At 53.9% G+C, this 16868-nt stretch overlaps 4 protein-coding genes across 4 annotated transcripts; 2 read left to right on the top strand and 2 right to left on the bottom strand.

The window, feature by feature from the left end:
- Window positions 1–77: 77 nt before the first annotated feature.
- On the top strand, window positions 78–3160 carry CTAM01_13633 (uncharacterized protein; the record flags this gene model as incomplete). The annotated part of the gene is made up of 8 exons (XM_060529635.1): window positions 78–238; window positions 448–967; window positions 1019–1141; window positions 1266–1655; window positions 1704–1771; window positions 1827–2038; window positions 2091–2269; window positions 2339–3160. 8 exons carry the CDS (start codon window positions 78–80, stop codon window positions 3158–3160), a joined length of 2475 nt encoding a protein of 824 aa, XP_060375812.1.
- Window positions 3161–4571: 1411 nt separating this feature from the next.
- CTAM01_13632 (uncharacterized protein) lies at window positions 4572–5006 on the top strand (the record flags this gene model as incomplete). Its single annotated transcript, XM_060529634.1, has 1 exon — window positions 4572–5006. The coding sequence occupies one exon, from the start codon at window positions 4572–4574 to the stop codon at window positions 5004–5006; it is 435 nt and encodes a 144-aa protein (XP_060375811.1).
- Window positions 5007–5128: 122 nt separating this feature from the next.
- On the bottom strand, window positions 5129–8238 carry CTAM01_13631 (uncharacterized protein; the record flags this gene model as incomplete). Its single annotated transcript, XM_060529633.1, has 5 exons — window positions 5129–5427; window positions 5492–5735; window positions 5848–7827; window positions 7912–7970; window positions 8190–8238. 5 exons carry the CDS (start codon window positions 8236–8238, stop codon window positions 5129–5131), a joined length of 2631 nt encoding a protein of 876 aa, XP_060375810.1.
- A 4709-nt stretch (window positions 8239–12947) lies between these two features.
- CTAM01_13630 (2-isopropylmalate synthase) lies at window positions 12948–15053 on the bottom strand (the record flags this gene model as incomplete). The annotated part of the gene is made up of 4 exons (XM_060529632.1): window positions 12948–13100; window positions 13164–14741; window positions 14810–14954; window positions 15046–15053. The coding sequence occupies 4 exons, from the start codon at window positions 15051–15053 to the stop codon at window positions 12948–12950; spliced, it is 1884 nt and encodes a 627-aa protein (XP_060375809.1).
- Window positions 15054–16868: the final 1815 nt, after the last annotated feature.

Raw genomic sequence — 16868 nt, 5'->3', positions numbered from 1 at the left:
CGGTTTGCCTGCGTACATTCCAGGCTGGCACTCAACCGGCAGACCCGCAAGGCTGGGCGCAGTCGACCCCATGAGCGATGGATTTTGATGAAGAAACCAAGCCAAATCCGACAACCTTGAACATGAGCTCCAACGTGAGCGTTAGAAGCGAGTCTATCAGCGCTTTCGACCCTGCTACCCAGCAGCAGAATGGGTCAAAACCGCCCATCAAGCGCAGGTCTCCAATAGCCTGTCGGAGGTTCGTCCTGCTCGCCAGTGCGGCGGACATATCGCGAACTTGACGAGCTAAACTGTGTCCCAGATGCCGTCGGATGAGGAGCAAATGTGTGCATGAGAAGGGACAGCCGCCGTGTAAATCCTGCGCGGAAGCCGGCATACCAGCGAGTGAATGGTACCGTCCACACCGAGCAACGTCCGTGACGCGATCTCGAAGCTAATCAACGACAGCATCTTTCCCCAACGAGGCCAGCCGGATCTCGACCGCGAATACCGGCATCCTCGCTTGAGGGCTGAGAAGGCCGCGAAACGGGAAGCCGACAAGGCTAGACGTAGCGCGTCAGATGCTCAGGTCCCTCGGGGTCCCGGCGCGCCAGCTCTTCGTAAACCTGCAGACGAATGGGAGCTTCTCCCACCACTACCCGAAATCATCGACGCAGTTCACGGATTCACCCGCAAGTATTTTCAGCTAGGTTTCATTCCGAAGGAGCTTTTCCCCCGGCAGCTGCAGCAAGATCACCGTTCCGTCAGCGTCTTCCTTGTACTCGGTATCCTCAGTGTCTCTGCTCGCTTCTCCCCAGCCCTGGCCCAGAGATACCATGGGGAGATGGAAGCCGTCGACTTCTTCATGGAACGGGCTAGCAGCCTCGCGCTCAACGAACTGTACCAAGAGCCTACCCTAGAGAGATGCCAAGCCTTTTATCTGTTAAGTCTAGCGCAGCAAGGCGGCGGTATGAGGAACAAAAGCTACGTGAGTTCCCTGCATGGAGTATTAATACGGGCAGTGCTGAACGCTTGCTAGATCAACATTGGCATTGCCACAAGGATGGCCGTCTTGATGCATCTGCATCGCGAAGAGTTCTACAAGATGAAGAATCCCACGAGGGAGATGATTATCAGGGCGGAATCTGCACGGAGAACTTTGGTTAGTTGGACAATGCTTCAAAGGGGGGGAGAGCTCTGCTAACAAATATATCATAGTGGATGTTACACAGTCTGTGATCACGAACGAAGACGAGCGTGGCTTTTGCTAACAACACGTAGGCCAGGACAATCTCCATTGCGGTGCTCTTTCCCCCGTGTCACTAGCTGCCAACGACATCACGGCTCTTCTCCCTAGTAACGAGGAGGACTTTGCCTACGGCCGTGAGCCCTTGTCCCGTGCCGCGCTCGAGGACACGCCGCCAGCTCGCGAGAACCCTTCATTGATCCACCAACCGTCTCGATCATTGTTCGCGAGTCTGATGCAAGCACATTATTATTGGGGGAAAGTCGCTCGTCGAGCGTTGGCAACGATGAAGAGCGCCAATCCTTGGGATCCGACGAGCGAGTACGCCATTACAGCAAAGCAGATCCTAAGCTGGGAACAGCAGCTTCCGCAAGATCACCGATGGAGTATGGTTCTTCTCAAAGGGCACAAGTCCGTCGGCGAAGATCTGGTATGTGCCAAGATTCACTGCGGTTGGAGTTGGAGTTGACAAGTTCAGGCCTACCTCGGTGTCACTATGATAACGAAACTATGCAACATTGTGCTGAGGCGTGCGTATCTCGAGAAGTAAGCCCAACCACTCTTCGTCCTCCTCCTCCTCCGCAAATACTGACCTGAATAGCATCATCAAACCAGACGAGAAGGATATGCAACGCCGGGCGTTTTTCGCCAACATGTCCGACGACCTCTTCCGAAACGTGCGAGAGTTGTACGAGCAAATCGATGCTCAATTCAGCGTCAGATCCTCGGAGGAAGGTGTGGGAGCCCAGATGGCGTCGTTCTGCGTCTACAGCTGCGGCCTTTTCTCGACCTACCTGGTCAAGTACCGGAACAGTGAGTACCCAGAAGCCGTCGAGATGTAACCGCATCGTGCTAACCATCCTAGTCTGCTCCGATAAGAACATTGTCGCGCAGGCTCCGAATATGCTCCAGCGGTGCATGTCCATCCTCATCGAATCTAAGCAGACTTGGCCCCTCGCCTCCCGCTGGCTCGAATCTCTGGAGCGCTTCTCGCGTGATCCCAAAGCAGCTGCCTTTAGTCTTGAGGGCAGTATGGCCGACGGCGTAAGTTCCAGCCCCTATTTCCAACCCAATGGTGCTTGAGAAGGGAAAAGCTGACGAGAATCATATCAGAACGACCGAACCCTCCGACCGCTCCATCCCTCGCCATCCAACTTCACAAAGGGCCCACGCGCCGAGGCACCCAAGTATCAGCTCCCAGGCCCGCCGCCGACCCCGTTGAACGAGAAGAAGCCAGTGCCACTACGACACAGCAGCATCAGCAGCAACGCATCCAACAGCGTCCTCCCTCCCCCGAGCCCATCACCGAGCCTACAACAACAGCAGCAAATGCACCAGCAACACAACTCTGCCTTCCCGCTCCCGCCGCTCATGAACACAACCCACCAACACCAGCCTCAACTCCATCATCAACAGCAACACCAACATCATCAACCCCTCTCTCCACACCATCAACAACAACACCACCTGCTCCAACACCAGCCGCAACCACACCACCAACTCCAACAGCAACAACGCCACCAGCAACATCCTCCGACACCCCAAATGCAACAACACCACCACCAGCACCTCCCCCCAGAACTACATCCCCAGTTCTCCCCACCCATCTACTCCCAAGCACCCCCACCCTACAGCCCCAACAACGGCATGGGCATGCTCGTCCAAGCAGCAGCCTTCGACACCACAAGCCCCATCCTCGGCGCGCCGGCGCAGCAGCAGGCTTCGCCATCATCAACGAACCCGTACGATCCCACCACGGCCGCGGCGGTGGCGGCGTTTTACAATTCCCCAGGCTCCGCGTCCATCGTTCTCGGCCCCGGGACAGACGGCTTCGAGTGTGAGCTCCAGAGCTGGTTCGACGGCACGGCGCCGGTCCAGGCGACGAGCTGGATCGGGAACGGGGCGGCTGGTCTCGGGTGGTTTGGGTCCACGTGAGCTGTTCACACTGAAGCGATGGCCTTCATCGAGGCAGAAAGCAAAGAACGGAATCAGAGAAGCCAAAAGAAAAGATTGTGAAAGTGCGCGTGTGCGTGAGGAGAAAAAGTGCTATTCGAGCGTCAATCTGAGCGATTCAGTCATTTCCTTTTTTATACATCAACCCCCTATTTAATCATACCTAGAGATCCGGCGCCAGGTTCGGGGAAATAAGGACAGGAGATAAAAGATAACAGAGTCAGCAGTACTTGCGCCAAAATCTCGGAGGAGGGGCCGGCGCAACAATCATGAGACGGAAATATGAACCTTTGGGATCAGTGGGTCATTTTGGATTCCATCATCTATCTAGCCGTGCTTTCCTTTTTGCTACGGGGTGTTGCTTCATATATACTTTAGATCGAGATACCTGAGTGAATTAAGTTCGACCTTTGTCTACAATGCCATCTTTTCGCGAATTGACCCATTTGTGTAAGGTATACTCTGTGCCTGTCAGATGAAACGGGTTTGAACCGACTTCCGTGCAGAAATTGGACTCACGCTAACACCGAGAAGCTGGGGAGTCGGAAGAAGTGGTATCATGTTGAACGGTGTACTGGAAACAAAACATCTGAAAGGGAAAATGCTTGATCTGTAATCTTTTTTTAGGAATACTAGGACCTACTCAAGGAGGTGTGGGTCTTGTTTCCCATCAAATTTTATCAACTTGTCCGACGGGATGGGATATTCAACTGCAAACATTGAGAAGCACGGCGCTGCCAGGAGCGAAAAGATAACCCACAGCGCTTCGGTTTCGAAGGATGGAAACAAAGCCTGGGCACAAACACCGACGACGCCCATCGCGGTCTGGATAAGTGTACACTGAAGTCCAGATAGATAGAGTCCGTCAACTTCGTCATGGTACTTTTGACGAGTATTATGTACTGGTTTCGTCAAGCAACAGAGATAATTTCATCGTGGCAGAGTATGGGAAATCCATCCATGTAGTTCGCAGATATCTGCCTCAGAGAGCAACAGTCATGGTATCCAAGTCTTATATCATGACACCACATTCACACATTTCAGAGACTGAAGGGGGCAAAACTCATTGAACTTCTACGACTATCAATCAGTGCTAGACATGAAGCCACTTGACCTCGTCATAAGCGCGTTGTGTGCCGTCTGTTTCTTCCTCTGCAGGATCCGTCTTTCCTCGCTGCGCCTACACTCTCCTGTGATATGCCCATTTCGCAAGGCCCTTCCTTTCTCATCCGCCCGCCCAGTGCGCGCGAGTCTTCTTTCCGATGAAGGAAAAGATACTCCGACGAAATCGCATACAAGTATGGCCTAGAGCAGAAAGCCTTCAGAAAGGCTAAAGGCTCTTCCTTTCCCGACCCACCTGATCACTTGACCAGGTTGGTTCGTCCGAGTTGGGATGTGGCCGACTCCGAAATGTGTATTGACGTTGTTCATTTCCCCGTCTCTCATTGCTCTCGTTTCCCCGTTGAAGGATGAAATCAAACTCCGGGTTCCATCTGAGGGAAACTCCTTCTACATGACTTTTAGGTCGCCAATGCGCTTTCTATGCGCGGCGTACATGACAATGAGGACTCCCGCCTTCTCTCTAATCCAGCTTTCCGTCGCGAAAATCAAAGTCCAGAAGATAACAGCCAAGGGGTGGGTGAAGTGGTTGAATAAGGGGTTGCAGTTTCGTGATGTGATATGGTGTGCTGGCAAGGGGTATTGGGGTAAAATTAGTCCTGGGGTGGTGGTGCAAGGGTGTCTATATACACGCGAGGGAGCTCCGTGTCTTTCGATGCTGTGTTGTGGCAAGAGCTGGGATTGGCTGTTCTCTCTCTCCTCCGTTTGACGCAGATCCTGGTTTCGGTAGAGAAACCGGCTGCTCCAGGATATGTGCTGGGCTTGGGGGTTGGTTGGTTGTGAATAATCAAACAAGTCGAAATACAGCGTCAGCCTCAAGCTTTTCAAAGCTCAAGTCTGCGCCATGACGCCGGAGGCACCGCCAAGCTGACGCTTGACCTGTTCGCGTGCCCAGCGAGCGGTCTCGATGGTTCGGGGCTGGAACTCGCGGTTGGTCTTGGTCTCCTTGATGAGCGCAGTGAGCCACTCCTGGCGGAAGACGTCGACAAGCTCGCCGTTAGGGTAGGCCTCAGCAAGGTCGCCAATAACGCCCATGGATGCACGCATGAGAGCCTCGCTACGGTTCATGTCGCTGGCAATCATGTTCAACAGCTGGAAGATCGAAGGCACGTATTGCTGAAGAGCAGGAGCTGCAGAAATGGGTTAGCGGATAGAACAGAAACAGGATCAAAATCATGATTAGATGAGACTTACTCTTGCCACCGGACTTCATAGCTCCGATGATACCACCCCAGGCATCCATGATACCCTCGCGAAGAGAGATGACGTAGTCGTACATCTCGTACGGGCCCTCGGGGCCGGCGTTGACAGTCGCCGCCTGCTGCAAGACCTGAGCGATGACGGACAGGTATGTCTCAAAGTGGCCGCCAATGGCGCCAGCAATGTCGCCGAAGCACTGCAGGATAGCAGGCTTGAACTGGTTGCTCAAGGCGGTGCTCTGTGAGAAATGTTAGCGAGGCCTCACTTACACGTACAATGCCAACCCCGTGTCGCATCCACATAATGATGGATGACAACACTTTGAGTGCCGATTGGCGGTGATAACGTACCTTGAGGTTGTGAAGCAGGTGGTTCATGAAGTTGTCGCAGTACGGCTGGCTGCGCTCGCCAAGGGATCGCGTCAGATCGCTGACAAGACCGATAGCCATGGAGCACAGTGCGGGCTCCTCCTGGTTTGACAGAGCGTTGTAGAGGAAGGGAGTGAAAGCCTCCATGTACTTGGAGAAATCCTCCTCCATGGCGTTGGCCAGAGCGCTGATGGTAGCGAAGATACCATCGGGAACGCTGGACTTGCTGCCGACGGTGCTCAGAATCTGGAGCAGGGTCTGCATAATTCTGTCGCCCTGGGGAACAATCTCCTTGTCGAGTCTCTGGATGATGGCCTGGAGAACGGTGCACAAGCTAGTTTGCATCTCCTCCAGCATGATCCTGTCCTCAACACTAACGACCTGGGTCTGCATGGGAACGGTACCCTCTAGGCGCTCGATGACGACGCCGGAAAGGGAGGCGATGGGCTGCATGCTCTCGCTGGCGGCATTCTGCACGAAGACGTTGAGAACCTCGTAGGCGGCGGTGCGGACGTACGAGTCGCAATCGGGGCGGGCCGTGAGACCAAGCAGGTTGGTAACACTCTGGTTGAAGTGAGGAGTCAGAGGGTTCTGGGCGGCACCAAGGTCGCCAGAGAAGCGCTCGGCCAAGTTCATCAGGGCCCAGCAGCACGAAGATGCTATCTTTGCGCTGCTCATGAGGCCGTTGAACAGGGAGCGAATGAGAGGGTCGAGGTGCTGGTTAGGGTCGATACTGTCGGACACGCTCTCAGTGATGCGACCAAGGGCATAGGCAGTCGAGTCCTTGACGTGCAGGGAGCTGTCGTCCATCATGCCGATAAGGATAGGAAGAGCCTGCTTGACGATGGGGTCGAGGACCTTCTCATCGGGGCCATCCATGATGGCGCCGAAAGCAGAAACGGCGGCATCACGGTGGTGCCAGTCTTCGGCACGCAGGTTGCCCTCAACGAATTGCAGCACGGGGCTGATGATAGCGGCACCGATGGCCTGAGCGTAGAGTTGAAGACACTGGTAGGCGGCGCGGGCCAAGTTGTACTCGTCATCGGCCGCATCCTCGTCCTGCTTGGTCAGAAGCAGAAGGAGAACGGGCACAACCTCGTTAGCTGCTACGCGAGCGAAGTTGTAGAAGGGTCTCATCTGGTCGGCGCTCTCGACCTGGGCGTTGTCGTCCTCGATACCGATCTCCTCCTCGCAGACGGTGCTCCAGAATTCAACAGCCAGCTTGGCAACGTCCTCGTCCGAAGACTTCATGCCCAGAATGGTAAGACCGAAGAGAGCCTTCTCCATGTAGAAACGCATGTTATCGTAGTAGAGACCCATGATGCGGTTAAGGCATCCAAAGGCGCCCTGCTGTATCCGGGAGTCATCGGCCTGGGTGGCCTCGCAAACGACCTGCATGATGTAGTTGCGCTCGCCCTCGTGCTTGAAGTTGTTGCCAACAAACTCGAGCGAGTCGCCCAAGGCTGTGATTGCGGCCAGGCGAACCTCAAGGCTCGTCTCCTCCTTGCGGGCACCCTGAACGACGGCGGTCAGGATGGCGTTGGAGTGAGCAATGAGAGCCGTTCGCAGATCGGGATCTTGGCTTTCGCAGATGTAACCGATCGTGGTCAAGGAGGCCTGCTTCTGGTGTTCGCCACCCTCGCTGATGTTCTTAACAAGGATGCCCATGAGGTCCTGCCACTGACTTCTCGGCAGCTCGATAGAAGCGATGGAGGAGATGACCTGAGCAGCAGCCTGGCCGGCCTGGGAGTTTGAGGAGCCGAGGGTCTGCAGGGTCAAGTTCTTGACCTGCGTCTTCGTCTCTTCGTCGGTCTGTTGGAGCCATTTTGCCTGGAGCTCTTGGTGACGGGCAAAGTCACGGGCAGTGAAAGCGTTCTTCAGGGCGAGACCTGCGGCGGCACGAATGGAGCCATCGGCGTTGTCGTTTGCAAGCTCTTGGACGAGAGTTGCGAGGTATAGGGGCTGTTGGGAAGGATGGTTAGCAAATTTGCCAGCGGCGGTGGGGGGAGGGGGGGACTCGGGATGCAAAAGTGGGCGGGCACGTACGAAGTTGTTGTCGGCTGCTTGTGTAAGTTGCTGCTCGGCGGCGTTGCGCAAGTTCGCGTCTGTTCAGAATGTTAGCATGGCCATGAGGGTTGTGGCAGTTTGTTGATGCGCGATGTGAGGGCGGAAGCCAAGAAGAGCAGGTTCTGTTCACATTGCCCTGGCGACAATTTGGGGGAGAAAGGAGGGGGGGGATAGGATTTGCTGGCGATGCAGAACCTAGCAGGCGCAGTGAAGAACGAACGAGACCAAATGACGACGAGGACGCGAAAATAGCTTACCTGGCGACAGCGAATTGGCCAAAACTTGGTTGATCTCTGAGCCCGACATGTTTGCCGCTCTCAATGTGTGGTGGTTTGAAGGAGGTAAGGCTGAGCCAGTGCCGATGTTTGGAGAGGTTCGGAGGGGGGCTCGTTGACAGGTTGCACGTGTCAGGAGGTGGGAGGGAAAGGGTTCAGCAAGGCACCGCAGCTGAGGTCAGAGCAAAAGCGGGAGACGCGGGGGTGTTTTGCGGCGGCGGGTGGTCTAGGCAGAGAAGACAGGTCCAGAGGTTTGGTTTGGTTGGCGTAAGGTGGTGTGTGAAGCGGGCGCCAGGGGCAGGGTCGGCAGTGCGTTGAGAGAGCAGCGACCTTGGGAGAGTTGGTAGGCGAGCTGGGAGGATGGATGGGTGAGAATGACCGGAACCGAGCGAACGGACGGCTGAGAGGGAAAAAGGAAGCGAGAGAGAGAATGTGCCTGTATTGTATCTGTGTGTGAGAGAGATGACAAAAAAAGGATTCGCTCAGGATTCCGAATTAAAATGATACGCCAAAGACGATGTCTCGTGGTAAGGCCTTTTGCAAGAATTAGAGGGCGTACCGTAAAGAAAAGATGGTTGCGACAATGAACAGGCGCAGAAACCAGGTGGTGAGTAATGTGAGGATTTTTATGGTTTTATTTATTTCCCAGTCTCTTCCCTTTGGGTTGGTGAAGGAGAGGAAAAAATAGGAGCGGGACCTTGACGAGGTTGTTGACGATCTCAGGCTGCCCAGTTACAGTGTTGAAATGGCCCGCTATGGTAAGGTACGCAGTTCTGGGGTGCCGTAATAAGGTCAGGTAGGCAGGTACCTCTGCCAGGGACATGAAAAGCAGCAGGAGCGATAGAGGAGAGCGGGCAGGACGGGAAGGGGGGAATGACGGTGACAGCGGGAGCATTAGAGACAGCATACAATGGGCGGTGAATACGCATAATCCCCTGGGAAAAGGCACCTCAGGTAGCAGTAGTGGATGTCTACTCGTCACCTCTACTGTTTTTTAGTTCATCTTGTTGCTTAGGTGCAGCAAGGTCTCGCACCTTCTTCTCTACTACTGATACCTACTGACGGAGTACCTCATGGACAACATCTTACCTTCCATACCTTACAGTGCGGGACATACAGCTCCAGGAGGTACCCGTCATCCATCCAATGGAAATGCAGAACCGCCACTTTCTACAGGCTGAGGAGGTGACCCGACAGTGGGCAGCCGATAGGGGAACAAGGGCAAAAAAGAAACGACTGAAAAAAAAAAATTAAGACGTCGTTAAATGAGTGTGGGGAAGGAGAGAGGTTTCTGATGCACGAAACCGAGGAGGGGTCGTTTCCGTCTGCTTCTAGCTTCGTCCGCTTCCTGCACTCTGGAAATTGTTGCCTACCTTCCTATGACTTGAACGGACGAGGAAGGCACGGAAACAAGAAACACTCCTTCCCCCTTACTTTCTATGTCTGAAGCCATTTTCACATCTTCAACGGCACTGCAAGTCCGTTTGAAGTGTTGCTTTTCCGGCGTCGCTCTGGATCGTTCACAAGGCAGCCAGGGGACATGCTGAACTTTCGGCCAAAATATGTATCAACCGAGGGCGGGGAGGGGCAGAAAGTGAATCAAAATAATGAATGAGGCACTCTGTTTTTTCCTTTCCTATTGCGGCATACCTTTGGCACCGTGTGGTCCCGCTTCGCCTGTACGTATCCGATGGTTGCCGGGAACCAAGTGGAAGTTAGGCGCTCATCAACCTGTACCTGAACTCAGGGCATTACTGCACCATAAAATAAGTCTCTCCAGATCCTTGAATATGGCGTCTCCTGTATTTGCTCCATCTAAACCCAGATTCACCTCACCAACACTGAAAAGACAGACAGTGAGGCTAACCTCATCAGGGCAGAAACCCCACACAATGGACGGGGAGACTCACAATGGGGCGTCAGGGCTGCATGCGCATGGCGTTGCCGGGCTGCCTTTTGCCCCTTCGCTTCGTTCCCTCTCAACGTCAAGAGTCAGCAGCTATGTTTTCCTGACAGAGACAGTCGTGGAGAATGCATAAAATCAAAAGTGAAATGGTTCTTTGTTCGCCGGACTCAAAACTCCAGCACAACACAAAATACATGTTGTCCCCCTTGCCCTTGATCAGCCAGGTCGATGGTAGGTAATGGTCAGCAGCCCAATCTAACGCTGCCCCTCTTCTCGGCCCATGTTCCGTGCCTACCTTGCTTCACTACCTAGCTGAGCTGACTAGGTATCCGGACGGGAGCACGGGAAGATAGAATGGAAAAAGTACCGCCGGGATTGAGATAAAGACCACATTTGGGGGTGCCTTGAGACGACTACTCGTTTGCTTACCGAGCCCAAGCAATGTAAGTGCGTAAGGCTTGCTGGCTAATTACTGCTTTGTGTGGTTGCTGCCGGTCCGGCTGAGTGACAGCCCCCATCCGAGCCCGCAAAAGGTCAGCCCGACGTCATCTCCTTCCCAGGCACCTGGATCCGAGCGCCTGCCTTGGCCTCAAGTTGAACACCCCGCGATGCACGTTGCAAATTTTGGGTCATCTGACTGTTGTTTCGTGGGCACGAACCAGTGAGGTCTCGATGAAATAGAATCCATATTGGCCTGCTAAAGGCTGGTCAAAGTACCTACTTGGTGATAAAACCAGTGTCAATATTGGTCAAAGGGGAACCACGAGTGGCTCATCAACTACTCCTCGTGACATGGTCTGAGACGTTCTAATAGTGTAAACGTTCTTTGAATAGATCCACTGCTATATTCTTCGGGAGCAAACACTTAGACTAGCTCTTAGGCTCACCTGGTATCTCATAGTGTAAGTACCTACATGCGTCGTGAGGTTTGGAAAACACCCCGAGCTGCAACGGGTAACTGCTAGTCTCAATCCAACATCCGTTCATGACATTAGTTTCCTCATCCGCAACAGTATTGAAGGGTGCCAAGAGGATCACGATTCGAATTAATACTCTGCCATACCGCAGTCATCTGTGATCCACATTACCCATGCCTCCTTGTGCGTGTTACTTGAGTGACTAAACTCACCGTAGTGGAGGGGGGCGTAGTCAGGATCAAGAGCAACCAAGCCTTATAAAGCAGAGACTCGCGGCCGCCACCTCATAGATGTAAGGATAACGGAGATGCAGCTTGCGCTCCAAAGCCTTGATTGTGTGAAGTAGATCTATGTTGTCGATCCAAGTGAAGCCAGCCGGCTTATGATCAGAGAAGCAGAGCGTCATTCCTATTTGATACCTACTACTACAGCAACCTGCCGTTACATTGTACCTCTTTCCCGTCGTTCGAAGATGAATACTTCCATAACAATAAGGAAGTGGTCTCAAATGTTGCCTTTCGAAACTCCAACCTAAGTCCGTCCTCATACTCTCGTCAGCCGCCAGAACTATATCGCTCGGAATATTAGACGATCACACTGGACACCGCCGTGAGTTTTTCATCTATGGCTCACAATGGTGTGCTTGAATAGAAAAATTAGGCGTTGATCACCTACTTTGATATTAATGAGGAATCTCCTCTGATATGACAAAATTAAGGACAAATGGCTTAGAAAGGGGAAGGCTACCAGTGTCATGAGCAAAAACTGATTAACTTAGAACCCCGAGTGGAACTTGGTTCTGTATACCGGCGCTCGATGGGCACCGGCCTTGAAGCCTTCCACAGCCTCGATCAATTGATAGTAAAGCGAACACGAACCATGACTAGATCATGAGCCCTGTACATCTACTCATACTCCATCAGGTCTACCAGTCCTGTTTCAAACTACAACAAAAGATGCCCCATCCTCGGGGAGATGAGAAGAACAGTCTCAGACCTATAAAGACCCTCCTACCATGCCATATCTATTTTTCGCTCGCCAGGCTACCAACGAAGGCCCAGGTGGAAGAGGAGTAATGCGGTTTGGTGCGAAGTCAACGACCTGACGTCGTGTTGACATTGGCTATATACTCTCCATACCAGATCGCGGCAGAGCTCTAGGGCAGGTTCTCAAAGCACATCCCCTAACAACCCCCTTCTTCTCCCTGATGTATTCATCTCATGATACGGTGTAGGCGGCGAATAGAGTGTGTTAATAGGTAGATATATCACGTTACATGTGTAAACAGCCTAGTGATAAGCCCTGGGCGAGTATAACAGTGTCCAAGTCGGGTCACGTATAGCTGCCTTCGGACCAGAAAGACTGGATGTCCTTCCTATACCATCTTGTCTTCACCATTCACAACGATGGAGACCAACCAACGAGGTGCTTGCTGAGCTCCATTTGCCTTGGCTCGTGACTGTCTTTATACGTGGACATGAAGGCACCTGAATGGCTGCGTTCCGAGAAGTGAGACCTGCCAGCAACCCGATTCAATAAGGAAGCTTGTAATGTCGTAGAAAGAGAGGCTGTATGCGAGAGTTGGAGAGGAGTCCGCGTCTTCCATTATCGTCAGCCCACCTTCAACTCCGATTTGGTCAATGAAAGGGAGATTTATCCGGCATGGTTTGAGACGTGGTTTCCACTAACATAACTATTCAAGATGAAGGGGGGGGGGGGGGGGGAAGACCCCTCGGCCATGCTGCCACATCACCGGCCATCGACATAGTATCATCTCATCATACATGCCATTCATTTATCCTTTTGTTTTGTGACTATCTCTCTTCCCCCCTGGATATGCATTTTGAACCAAACTTTTCTCATGTCCCTATATGCTTGAAAAACAAAACAATAACCTGTTGCCATATAGCCCTTCCCTTACAAGCCGTTCGCCTTCTCTTCCAGGACGGACACAACATTCGGTACTTCGCCGTTGGTTCCGTTCGTTGACTCGAGGTCCAGCTCCTGGCTCATGGATCTTGAGGGAATGGGCTTGCCAATGATGGGGCTACCGGGGCGGCTGCCGACGAACTGTGATTTCGATTATTAGTACTCGACTACACCATGTAAAGATGTACAGTGGACTCGACTTACGTTGCTGGCGGCACTCAACAAGGCCGTCAAAGAACTCTGGACGACATCCTCGTGGATACCGATACCCCAGTACTTCTGCTTGGTGCCCGTGGCCGTGCACTCAATGTACGTGGCGGCCTTGACATCACGACCGGCACCAATGGCGTGCTCCTTGTAGTCCTCGACATCCAGGGTGACGCCCACGCTCTTGAGGGCGTTGGCTAAGCTGGAAATGGGACCGTTTCCGCGGCCGCGCAGCTTGTACTCCTTGCCGTCGATGGAGACGACGCCCTCAAACACACGCTTGAGGTTCTTTGTGTCCTGGGTCTTGCCGGGCTGGGGCGGCGCAGGGGACTGCGAGCGGTCGGGTGCGATGCTGTAGTCGACAATGGTGAAGCGCGGGTTGTCACGGAGGTAGTACGTCGACTCGAATAGGTCCGTGATCTCGTCCGAGAGGAGCTCGCGACCGAGCTGGTCGGCCTTGTCCTGGACGACCTTTGAGAAGGCGACTTGCAGGCCGCGGGGGAGGTCGAGCTGGAGCTTGCGCAGGATGATCCAGGCGGCGCCGCCCTTGCCGGACTGGGAGTTGACGCGGATGATGGCCTCGTAGGTGCGGCCAATGTCGGTGGGGTCGAGGGGCAGGTAGGGGATCTGCCAGTGCTCGTCGTTGGACTTGACGGTCGACTCGCGGACCTGGAAGCCCTTCTTGATGGCGTCCTGGTGGGAGCCGGAAAAGGCGCAGACGACGAGGGAGCCGCCGTAGGGGGCGCGGGGGTGGACGGGGATCTTGTTGCAGACCTCGACCATGTCGATGACGCGGTTCAGGTCCGAGAAGTCGACGTTGGGGTGGACGCCCTGCGTGTACAGGTTCAGGCCGAGAGTGACGAGGTCCACGTTTCCGGTGCGCTCGCCGTTACCAAAGAGGCAGCCCTCGACACGGTCGGCGCCAGCCATCTGGGCCAGCTCTGCGGCGGCGACGGCGCATCCGCGGTCGTTGTGGGGGTGAAGGGAGACGGCGATCTTCTCGCGCTCGGTGACGTTTCTGCAGAAGAACTCAATCTGATCGGCGTAGACGTTGGGGGTGGACATCTCGACGGTGGCGGGGAGGTTAAAGATGATGGGGACCTCGACGGTGGGCTCCCAGGCGGCCTTGACGGCCTCGCAGATGCGGACGACGAACTCGGGGGAGGTGTCGGAGAAGGTCTCTGGGCTGAACTCGAACTGCCAGTTTGTGCCGGACTGCGAAGGGTCGTCCTTGGTCAGGGAGCGCACCAGCTTGGCGCACTTGACGGCGAGCTCAACGCTCTCGTCCTCGCTGAAACCAAACACTACCCTGCGGAAGCACTCGCTCGTCGCGAGGTAGATGTGGACGATGGCGTTCTTGGCACCCTTGAGGGACTCTACTGTTCTCCTGATGAGGTCCTCACGGCAGGGGGAGAGGACTTGGAGGTATACATCGTCGGGGATGGCGCCGGGGGTCTCGATGAGGCGGCGGGTGAAGTCGAAGTCGGTTTGCGAGGCAGAGGGGAAGGATACTTCGATTTCCTTGTAGCCCAAGTCGCACAGCATCTTGAAGTAACGCCATTTCTCGTCACCGTTCTGTGTAAGGGGTCCATGTTAGTGCCACCGCTTCGAGACATTTGGAGGGGGCCGTGGAGCAGACATACCATTGGGTCAACCAAGCTCTGGTTGCCATCGCGCAAGTCGGTCGACAGCCAGCGCGGGGCTTTTGTGATGGTCTTGGAGGGCCATTGACGGTCCGGGAGGTTCAGAGCCGGGAAGGGCTTGTATTTCTTCCACGGTTCCTTGAGCCTGGCATCAGAGCAATGTTAGTCTGAAATCTCCAAGGCGAATTTGTGTCGAGTTCATCGTGTGGTTTTTGGGCGGCAATTGAGTCACCTACATGGGCATCTTGGGCGAGTGCGGGGCAGATTTTCAGGTCGTGATCGGAGGGGCGGATCTGGTCCTGGTGGGATGGCGTCACTGTCTGGTTTGGGGGAAACGGGTGAGAGAGAGAGAGAGAGTATCTTGACCAGCGGGAAGAAGCAAAAGGGTCAGAAGCTAAAGAGGGTGGGTATTTGTAGAAGAACAGTCGATGTGATTGTAATTCAGAGTCAGGGGTGGAAGGGAAGGATAGGAAAGGGAAAAAAGGAATTGAGTCACAAAGTTCGTAGTCGCAAAGATCCGGGGACTACGAGCACGGAGGACGTGGAGAGCCATGGCCGGCCCCCCCCCCCCCTCCTCCACCATAAACGGCATTAAGGGAAGGGAACGGCCCAAAGGTGTATGCATGTACCTCACACGCTGCCTATGATCAAATCTCTCGCTATTACTTTTATGTTGTTCTGCATTTTTGCTTTGCTGGATTGGATAGAATCTTGTCATTAAAGCGGCCATTCGCATGTCTAGACTTTCCCATCACTCCACTTACTGCCGTTGCCTGTCACTGTATGGCACAACTGAACGCACCTAGAAGACTTCAATCCCGTCCCGCATGCCGGCCGGGGAAAACAGTACAAGGCACCATCAAGGCAAGTTTTCAACTCATTGGATGGATGTACATGCAGTCTGCCCTTTCCCGCAGCGCAGGGCCGCAAATCGGTGCCCAGCTCCCTCGCATTGGACGAAGGCAGTTGCACCAGCCGCAATTGCCAAATAATTTTTTTTTTTTTTTTTTTTTTTTTCACTTCTCTTAACCCAAAGTAAAAAAAAAATCTTTTTTACTTTTTTTACCCTCCTTCGCCCTTTCTCCAAATTCAATGTCAAGGCGGGGCAACGCCCGTGCCCACAGACCCCACATTACGCCCTCTGGGACGTCCTCTGGACGACATTCAACGGTTCTGATTGGCTGGTGTCACCGGTTGCGGATGGCGGGGTTGGAAGTTGCGCAACAGTAGGCGGGCAGCAACCGTCCACGGCGGGCAGGCACGCTGGACACCCAGCAATGCTGTCATCGCGGCCAATTGTAGAGCAAAACGGCTATTACTCGGCCGTCACACCAACACTTGTCTGCATCTACCCAAGTAGGTACTTTATGTAAGGTGTTCGGAAATCTATCAATTCCGCCCTGGCCTTCGTCTGATTTCTTCGTCGTGATAGAGGCTGCATAAACTGACTCGTTCTCTCCATCTTGGGTAGGTACTCGAAGAAGACGGTCACGCCTTGTAAAGCTCGGCCGCACAATGCCCTTCCAGAACAATTGGAACCCCCTACAGCTACAGGCTCGCTGTTCAATCTGAAAGCCAGATATGATAATAAACAGTCGTTGAACGTATGCCGAACCTAACCGGCCGTGTAATCCAAGCCCATCTCCGAACATCGCTCGCAAAATTACTCAAGTTTTCCGCAAAAACCCCACGGTCAACTTATCGTGTGCCAGGTGGTGGCCCGGAAAGAAGTCGGTGATGGGGCGGACGGGTCCACTACGCTCTTAGTCCCGGCCGATGACCGGCTCGGTTTGCATCGCACGTCCAATCCCCCTTCACCGCGACTCTCTCCACGATCGGTGAGGCTGATCGATGCAACCAAACTTTCCAATGAGAGAGGTTGGATTTGACTTGATGCGGCTGACTCGGAGCTTCAGACTTCTGGGGTCTCTCCAAAAAGCCGATGGTTTCCAGAGGTCGTTGGTTGATGAGATGATTTGCGATCTGGGATATACAACACGCCCCTTCCCCACAGACGGTACTTGATACGGTACCTAGTCATCATTTTCCGCCTTAAGAG

Source organism: Colletotrichum tamarilloi (genome assembly GCF_030869305.1).
Source record: "Colletotrichum tamarilloi strain Tom-12 chromosome Unknown Scaffold_100.1, whole genome shotgun sequence".
Lineage (NCBI taxonomy): Eukaryota > Fungi > Ascomycota > Sordariomycetes > Glomerellales > Glomerellaceae > Colletotrichum > Colletotrichum tamarilloi.
Note: the sequence above shows the minus strand (reverse complement) of the source record. Positions and strands in the feature narration are given on the sequence as shown.